General features: G+C 38.1%; 1 protein-coding gene across 1 annotated transcript in view; it reads left to right on the plus strand.

Annotated features, from left to right (window-relative positions):
• The window catches only part of LOC103591493 (contactin-3-like), a 159,880-nt gene that overhangs the window by 128,181 nt on the left and 21,670 nt on the right, over positions 1-10,029 (plus strand). The window contains exons 11-13 of the mRNA XM_008573968.1: positions 181-339; positions 438-587; positions 1,138-2,260. Coding sequence (XP_008572190.1) covers positions 181-339; positions 438-587; positions 1,138-2,260 — 1,432 coding nt within the window. The remainder of the gene's footprint in view (positions 1-180; positions 340-437; positions 588-1,137; positions 2,261-10,029) is intronic.

Raw genomic sequence — 10,029 nt, forward strand, 5'->3', positions numbered from 1 at the left:
AAAAAAAAATGGTAGTTTTATTGCCAGGTAAATGGTCCTTTCCCTAAGTGCCTTTGAAATTGAGATCAGTTGGAGCTATTGAAGTGGTCATGTGACACACTCTGACACACTCTTCCCTGGTTAAAAAGGGATGACATTTATGGAACTGCTACCCACTGTTTGCATTCATCCCTTTTTTAGGTTCCCCTGGACCACCAGAAAATGTGAAGGTAGATGAAATTACAGATACAACAGCCCAACTCTCTTGGAAAGAAGGTATAGACAACCACAGCCCAGTTACATCCTATTCTATCCAGGCTAGGACACCTTTCTCCGTGGGTTGGCAAACTGTCACAACAGGTAAAGGGGGAGAGGCAGATGCCATCAGCACATATAAATGGATTTCAAGTCCATGGTGAGCATGCAGACTCTTACCTCTCTGAAATACTCCTTTGCAGTGCCTGAGGTCATCAATGGGAAGACACACACAGCTACTGTAGTCGAGTTAAACCCTTGGGTGGAATACGAATTTCGGGTTGTAGCCAGTAACAAAATTGGAGGTGGAGAACCCAGTTTACCCTCAGAAAAAGTAAGAACTGAAGAGGCAGGTTAGTGCTTTTGTTTTCTGAGTAATTGGTTAATAGATTTCCCTAGGTATGTGTTTCCATTTCCCTTGGCCCTGGTCTCCAGGCAAGCCAAGGAATCAGCCTCGATAATCATGGTCACAATTATGTGAACTTGCTAATGGCAGAACTGGCCATATGGCATTTGTCAAAAGGAAGACATGTAAGCAATTTTGATGTAGTGTGACATTTCCAAGAGTTCAGTCCATCGTAAACGATCATTAGTGCATGTTGAGTGAATATGTTTGTGTCACTTAAGGTTATAATTACTATCTGACATAGTTACCCTGTTAACAGGGGAAGTGCTGTTCTCATTTATAATGAGCATTGACAAATTGGTAGGATAATGACATTTGGGAGTTCTGCTAATAGGAAATCTCATTCTGCCACCACGCTCAGTGAATGAGCTTAAGCAACTGATGAATAGGTATGTTTTGGCCCCTCAAGTATTAAATTAAGAAAGAATCATTGTGAAGAATTTCCATGTGAAACAATATATCTGATGATACTGATTGTATGAATCCAAATAAAACAGAAAAGAACCTTATAGTTTTGTCTAGTTCTGTGGATGAAGTGACTGAATGTAATTTGGAATCGAAAAATACCATGGATGTTTCCGGTAAAGTTGAGAACTCCCTTCAGAGAAATAAAATGGAACCACTGGATTATTGTGAAGACACAGTGTCTAATGATAAGCAGTTGCAGAGCACCGAGTTGAATAAATCAGACTTAGAGGTGGTCGATACTAGTGCTTTTGAACGAGAAAGTAATATTTTAGAAAATGCTATTTGTGGTGCACCAGACCAAAATTCAAGACAGTTGAATATTATTGATAGTATTAAAGTGGAGTCGCTTGAAACAGCAAACCTTCAGGATGACAGAAACAGCCAGTCAAGTATTGTTTCTTGCTTAGAATCAAAAAACATTAAATCCAAACATTCAAAACCTATGACTCATTCTAAGCAAAACGTGACTGCAGATCCTCCAAAGAAAATTGTTGCATCAAAGCATGACATAATGCAAAACAAAAGTAAAGTTAATGTCAGAAATATGAAACGAAATGCTGATGAGCCACAATCTCAGAAAAGTTTCCATAGGCCAGTCAAAGTGAGAAAAAAACAAGTCGGTAAAGATTCAAAGATTGAGAGTTGCAATTCTGGGGTTAAATCTGTGAAAAACCAAGCCCATTCTGTATTGAAAAAAACATCACAGGATCAAAATTTAGTACATATTTCCAAACCATTAATTCATTCTTTGAGTGATAAGCCTCATGGTCATCTTGGTTATTCTAAAGAACCTCATCATTCTGCACAAACTGGACATTTACTACATTCCAGCCAGAAGCAGTGCCATAAGCCTCAGCAGCAGGCCCCAGCATTGAAAACCAATAGTCATGTAAAGGAAGAGCTTGATCACCCAGGCATTGAGCATTTTAAGGAGGAGGATAAACTGAAACTAAAGAAACCTGAGAAGAACCTACAACCCCGCCAAAGAAGAAGCAGCAAAAGTTTTTCTTTGGATGAGCCACCATTGTTCATTCCAGACAACATAGCTACAATAAAAAGAGAAGGCTCAGATCATAGCTCCTCATTTGAAAGCAAATATATGTGGACTCCCAGCAAGCAGTGTGGGTTTTGCAAAAAACCACATGGCAACAGGTGTGTGTGTGTATGTGTGTGTATGAATGATGTGTACATTGAAGAGAGATTGCTTTTTGGGGGGTGGGATTAGCGTGAGAACTTTTTTAATAGAAATTATTTAACTTGTGAAGACTTTTATAAAAACAAAAACCCTCTCATCAATCTTGGATAAATGATAGAAAGGTGGAGCCACTGGATTTACAAATGTATTATCCTAGAACACTTTAAAAAGCATAGTCTGACCAACAGCTGATATATATGGAAATGTTTTGTTATTGTAACTAGTTAGAGAGTATAACTCAGTCACTGCATCTGAAAAAAAACCAAATACTTTCTGCTAACCAGAAAATTGTTAACACTGCTTTGGGGTCTGTAAGTTATATATCTTTTGAGCGGGTAGCGGGGCTTGAAAGTAACTAGCAATAAAGTATGAAGGTCATAATGGAAATTCTATTTTTCTTTTGAAAAAAAAAAATTTTTTTTTTTTGGATAAATGAAGCACATTAAAGACAGTGCCATCACTTTATAACTATCAAACTTTTCCTTGGAATGAAATTTGATAGCTAAAACAGCTGTTAGATTACCCAGGTGAATTTTGTATGTAACAAGGAATAGAGTGATGAAAATATGTATTTCTTTTTTGGATGTTTTAGTCATTTCAATAATTTCTTGTGAATTCTGATCTTTCAGAATTTTAGAGGTGACTTTAGCACTGCATTTTATCATTCGAAAGATTCAGTGATTTATACTTTTATGACACTCCCTCTGCCCCGTGCTCCCGATGGATGCATTTTTTGTTTGCTAGCTTTTTAAGAAAAGGAAAACAAGATGAAGTGGAGTTTGCAGCTACAAGATTATCCTGTTCGAGTCTTCATGTTGCTGTTGGAACATCTGTCAATGCTGATATGATAAAAGGACATTATAACTTGTACACTATATTGTTATTACCCTTACTCATGAAAGTGAATGTGAGAGTGACTTTTCCTAGCACTGTCAGATTACAGGAAACTCTTTAGGGAGGAAAAATTTAGTAAAGCGTGTTGTTATATACTATTTTGGTGGGAAGGGGGTGGTTGGGGAGAATGGGAGGGAGGTGTTGGGGCTATTCTGTAAAAAAATAACCTGAGTTTTATATTTAGGGATTTTTTTTCATGTGTGATTCAGCCCATCGCCTATTTTTAGTGTCAGGCATTGCTTTATAATAGAATATATTCCAGTTTTTAAAAGTAGTCACTTGTTTGAATACAGTGCTACATTTGCCCTCACTTATGTGCTTTTTGTGGTTTTTCATTTAAAACACCTTATTCACGTGTTCTAAAGTGGGCTTCTTGTTTTGGGGCCTAAAAGAATTAAGGGTTGGATGGTACTTTAAATTTTACGCCAGCCTTTTTCTCTGTGTCACAATCTTCTAAAAACCATGTGGAATTAGGAACCTTAAGTGAATGAGTTTTTAAAATGAAACTTTGGCATAGAGTAGGCTGCCATGTTAAGTATGTTATAATGTAGCTTTTTTTGTAGATAAACTTGTGTTCCGATGGCCCAGTCTTCAGCAGTTTGCCCAGGCTTTTTAATGATGACTGTCACTTCATCAGCATCAACAGTTATTTTTCAAAAGTGAAGATTTGATGCTAGCCTCCCCTCACCACCTTTTTTTTTTTTTTTTTTAAACCTAATGCTGCCTCTTGGATCAACTCTATAAAATGTAGAGTTCTTTGCCCCAGTCTTAGAATTTAGATGCCCAGGGATTTTGGGCTCATTCTCTGTAATTGACCTGGATAATATATAATAATATTGGAAACAGTCATTTTTTGGAGCACCATTTCAGATTACAATTTTGTGAATAAAGAAACCTAAGTAATTGATTGTTTTTTCTTCACTACTGCTTTGATACATTGTGCTTATATACATTGAGTTTATTCAAAAAATGCAACTCTCATCATGTAATTTTCCTATTTTAATTCACTTGTAAGAATATGAATTTATTAGAAAGGGAATATTTGGAAATAATTTTGATCCTTCTCTCTGTGTTTATGCACTAGCCACACTGAAAGCTATTTGTTAATATGACATTTTCTAGCACTTGTGATAGCTTTGTTACTGTAAAGACTATTTTAATTTTTCAGTATTTTACATGTATTGCAACTGAGGTTAGCTTCCTTGTGTGTTCTTCCAGTTTGAAATTACATTTTGTGATTTAGATATTTATTCATGGCATGGCCAGATGTGATATTTGACCATAAGCAACTCCTATACATACCCTAAAGAACAGTAGGTATTGACTCTTTAAGAGTTTACACATCATGCTGCTTTTGTTTTGTTTTTGTTTATTTTCCTGATTCAGTTTTATACAAAAGGTACATTAATTATTTTTTAAAACTTGACTATTTAATCCTCTGTTTTTAAAAAATTAGTGTGACTTTTGAACAACTTTTAAACATAAGCAAATTGTTATTTTGAAGGAAAGGAGTCTTAGTCTTTTCATATTACCTACCTTATGGTCTCTATTTCCCCACTTCTCTAGAAAATGCTTCTATCCTTAGTTTGCATTACACTTTCTTGGCCCCAGTTGTAGAAGACTAGTATATTGGATAAAATTTTAAAACAAACAAGAAAACCTCCCTAGCAAAATGGATTTATAGCTTTATATTCAAATGAGAAAACTTACTTCTGAGAAGGAAATTTTCTTCTAGAATAAATAATTCAGGTTTTTCTCAGAATTTTGAGTTCTATAGACAAGTATTTTTCTGTGTGGATTGGATTGCTAGTAATAAACATGATTTAATATTTACATGGAATGGAATCCTTTCATCTTAGAAGAGTGACTACATATATGTTCACAATAAAATGGTCTAGACTGTCACTTAAAAGAAACATCAGAACTGAAGGCCCATCTACAATAAGTACCTACAATGTATCCACAGTGTTAGTGAATTTGTTAAGAGCAGGAGTTCTTAGTGTTGCCTCTGTAGTTTACTTTGAAGGCACTTGAAATTTGTGAAAATATTCTTTGGCCCAGCCAGAAGATAAGAATAAAGATGGGAATTCTAAATTAGTTTTAAATGGTCTTATAATAGGCCCAGTTTAGCTTTTTATTTTTATTTTTAATTTTGTGTATGAACATGTAACAGTAGAAGATACTACAGATATTCCGCCTTTATGGAAAATGGTATGGAGATTCCTCAAACATTTACAGATAGATGTACTATATGACCCAGCTATTCCACTGCTGGGAATTTACCCAGAGGAATGGAAATCATCATGCTGAAGGGATACCTGTATTCCAATGTTTATTGTAGCACTATTTACAATAGCCAAGAGTTGGAACCAGCCCACTCGTCCATCATCAGATGAGAGGATAAGGAAACTGTGGTATATTTACACAATGGAATACTACTCTGCTATAAAAAAGAATGAAATACTGCCATTCACAGCAACATGGATGGACTTAGAAAAAATTATATTAAGTGAAACAAGTCAGGCACAGAAAGAGAAATACCACATGTTCTCACTTATTTGTGGGAGCTAAAAATAAATAAATATACAAACAAATGGGAGGTGGCAGAGAAGAAGACACAACAATCACAACAATTCCTTGAACTCGTTAAGACAAGTGAAGAGATATGATGTTGATGAGTGGGGAGAGGGAAGAAGAAGCAGGAAAGAGGAATTGGTAAAGATACATGAAAATCAACTACATTGTATATTGATAAATAAAAATAAAAATAAATAAATAAATAAATAATTTTTCTGAGGAAAAGAAAAAACACTCTCTGTTTGGTGAAATAAGTAGAAACATCTAAAAAGAGGGTAAGACCAAATGCACTCATAATGAATGTCACCCAAACGGGAAATGTTTGAGTGGGTAAGAAGGATGAGACATCTTGAAAGCTTACATAAGGGTAATAAGACTTTAAAGGAAAAGTAAGTAAATGTGGAAAGAGTGGGAAACTTCCAGATCAAGCTGGGATATTGGAGGAGTAGAGGGGTGGAGACCCACCTGCAGAAGAAGGTTCCTGTAGGAGGGGTGAGTACAGAAAGCCACAGGAGGGCCAGGTCACAGAAATCTTGGAATGCTAGGAAGAGCCTTTTAGCGGGAGCCCCATATTTAGTAGTGAGCAATTAGAGAGAACCAGGAGCAGTTGAGGGGAGAATGCGCAAATAAAATAGTCTTAAGAAGGTTTCTGCAACTGATATTATAGGAGTTATAGTTGTGATTTTTTCCCTACCCACAGCCGTCTTCTTAGGAAATGACCCTTATATTGTAACTCCTGATTCAGTGGCAGGATTACACAGTGTATTAGTCTGTTTCTGTTGCTTATAATAAAATACTGGAAACTAGGTGACTTGTTTTTCTAAAAAAATGAAATTTAATGCTTACAGTTTCTAGGCTGGGAAGTCCAAAGTCCATCTGGTGGTGGCGACAGTGACCCAGGGGTCTCATATTGCAAGAAAGTGGAAGCAGAGAGAGCAGAGAGAAAGAGACAGACTTTTCATGCTCCCCTTTTAAAGTTCCCCCAACCACACCTATAGCCACCATTTTTAATCCATTCACTATAGCATGGTCCTATATTCTAATCACCCCCACCTTTCAATTACCCCTTTCAAGGCCCCACCTTTCAATTACCATGATAAGATCTCCCACCCTCAACAGTTACAGTGGGGATTAAGCCTCAGTGAGTTTGCAGGGGCATCTAATCTACAGCACACAGCACATTACCCCTCAGGGACACGTTCCCTTCATTTGCCCACACAACCTCAAATGATTGCACCAGTGTGGCCACTTGATAAATGAAGTAAGCAATATAGAGATTGTAGTTAGTGAGTGTAATGTGGTGATATGTCAAAGTTAGGGCTCAGTTCAAACTTCTCAAAGCCGGTCTGCAGAGGAGATGCAGCAGATACACTCTCATGCAGCTGAAGAACAGAGGAGATGAATGTCCATGGAACCTCAGAGAGAGCCAAACAGACTAGCGTCTTGACTATTGTACAGTTCTCAAGTGGCCTGGCTGCATTCTTTTTCATAATATTACTTTGCCCTTCTTTTCAGTAAATTCCCTTTCTGTTCAAACTGCCTTGAGAGCATTCCTGTTCCTTGTAACCAAACAAGCTTGGACTTGAATAAATATTAACAATGAAGTAGAAAAAGGATAGGGGCTAGAGTAGCGATGCTCAAAGATGGACCATGGACCCCTACACCAGAATTACCTGAATTTATTGTTAAAAGTGAGCTCCCAGAATTTTCTCTGGACTCCCTCAATTCAAACATAAAGAACTAGGTTTTGTTAATGTGCATTATTTTTAGTATGTATCCATTAGAAACCACTTCCTGCACACTTAAGTATCAGAAACACTGGTCTCAACACAGAGGGACCTGATCGGAGACAGATCTGTCCAGACTTAAGGAAAGGAAAGTGGGAATGAAGAAGTAGAACACCACATAAATACAGCAGAGCAACTTAGTCAGCATCTTAAAGGAAGCCAACAGCAGTTGGATGGAGGATTCATTCTCCTCCGTGATGGTGGGTGTAAGCAGTGAGAGATGGTGGGAGCCAGCAGTAGCTCCCCAGTGGTTAGAGAACTGGCCATGGCACTGATGGTGAGGTTGATGCAATAGAAGGAACACAGTTATAAAGGAGTGTAGCTCTGAGGCCAGTCCCATGGCACATCCCAATACTGGCCCTTACTGGCTGTGCTTGAAAAGATACATGAACTCTGTAAGCCTCACTTTGCTCACCTGCAGAATGGGGACAGTAACAGGACTAACCTCTTTAGGATTTTGAGAGGATTGATTGAGGTTAGACATGTAATGTACTTCTCATAATTTGTGGCCCATGATGATAAGCAATCAGTAGGTGTGAGCCATGCCTCAGAAGAATTTTTATATTAACTTATCTGTTTCTCTCTGGTGAATATTCTTAAGCAAATATTCGACTCTGAACTCCGTTGCCTCGAGGGAGTTCGTGGAAGGCTGTCAAGAAGAGTTGTCTGCAAGATATTTTCTTCCTAGTTTTGTTTCCAAAGTTCAGGTCATTAGGAGATTGTTTGATGTATCCTGGAGGGTGAGAAGAGAGAAAATGTGATTGAGGATAAAACAGAAGAGAAATTTTGGATGACCTTGGAGGAAATAAAGACCTGGGGCTTACAAAATGTCCTGGGGCCCACATCTTTCTATGGGTAGTTCCCAGGTTGGTGGTAGGACCATAGAAGGGAAAAGCTGTGTTTCCCACACTCAGTGGTGATTTCCCATTCACCAGGCATGGCCCCAAACTGCTAGAACTAAAAGGATCAAATCGAATGTGATAGTAAGTTTTCTTGGCAAGGCTTTGGGAAGGGAGCCCCAGGAATGACTGGCTGAATTTCCCATTAGCAGAGCAGGGTATGGGATTCCATGTTAAGTTTATCTAAAGAAAATAAATGAGCCCTTTTGGCACTACTCAGATGAGGGACTGAAAGGCACACCCACCAGGAATAACTTTGCTCTTTACAAACCATATGACAGGATTGTGATTCCTGACCTGGCTGTAACTGGTGAAATAGTTGAGAGAAATAAATGAGAATATGTATAAATGGGCTTTGTTGGATTCCAAGCATGACAGGAGTGTCAGCAGTCACTGTGATTATTGGACAGCATGGGACAGGTAGATGTTGATTTTTTAATATATACATTTCAGCTGATGAGGAGTCATCCAGATAAGGATATTCTGTAAGAATTCAAAATTACATGTTTGTCATGTCAGGAAAGAAAGTTTAATTGGAAGAGAGAGAAAATCAAAGAATCCTCATAGAGCCATCCTCTCAGTAGGTGTGAGCCATGCCTCAGAAGAATTTTTATATTAACTTATCTGTTTCTCTCTGGTAAATATTCTTAAGCAAATATTCGACTCTGAGCTCCATTGCCTCAAGGGAGTACGTGGAAGGCTGTCAAGAAGAGTTGTCTGCAAGATATTTTCTTCCTAGTTTTGTTTCTAAAGTTCAGGTCACTAAGGAAATTGATGTATCCTGGATGGTGAAAAGAGAGAAAATGTGACTGAGGATAAAACAGAAGAGAAATTTTGGATGACCTTGGAGGAAATAAAGACCTGGGCTTACAAAACCTCCTGGGGCCCACATCTTTCTATGGGTAGTTCCCAGGTTGGTGATAGGACCATAGAAGGGAAAAGCTGTGTTTCCCACACTCAGTGGTGATTTCCCGTTCACCAGGCATGGACCCAAACTGCTAGAACTAAAAGGATCAAATCAAATGTTATAGTAAGTTTTCTTGGCAAGGCTTTGGGAAGGGAGCCCCAGGAATGACTGGCTGAATTTCCTATTAGCAGGGCAGGGTGTGGGATTCCATGTTAAGTTTATCTAAAGAAGATAAATGAGCCCTTTTGGCACTACTCAGATGAGAGACTGAAAGGCACACCCACCAGGAATAACTTTGCTCTTTACAAACCATATGACAGGATTGTAATTCCTGACCTGGCTGTAACTGATGAAATAGTTGAGAGAAATAAATGAGAATATGTATAAATGGGCTTTGTTGGATTCCAAGCATGACAGGAGTGTCAGCAGTCACTGTGATTATTGGACAGCATGGGGCAGGTAGATGTTGATTTTTTAATATATACATTTCAGCTGATGAGGAGTCATCCAGATAAGGATATTCTGTTTGTTTTGGGGTTTTTTTTGTTTGTTTGTTTGTTTTTTTCCTTTTTTACTGACCGGTAACGGGATCGCAACCCTCGGTGTCGCGCCCATACTGGGGACCGGCAACGGAATCACAACCGTAATAACTTCGTATAGCA

This window comes from Galeopterus variegatus, unplaced genomic scaffold, assembly GCF_000696425.1.
Source record: "Galeopterus variegatus unplaced genomic scaffold, G_variegatus-3.0.2 Scaffold976, whole genome shotgun sequence".
Lineage (NCBI taxonomy): Eukaryota > Metazoa > Chordata > Mammalia > Dermoptera > Cynocephalidae > Galeopterus > Galeopterus variegatus.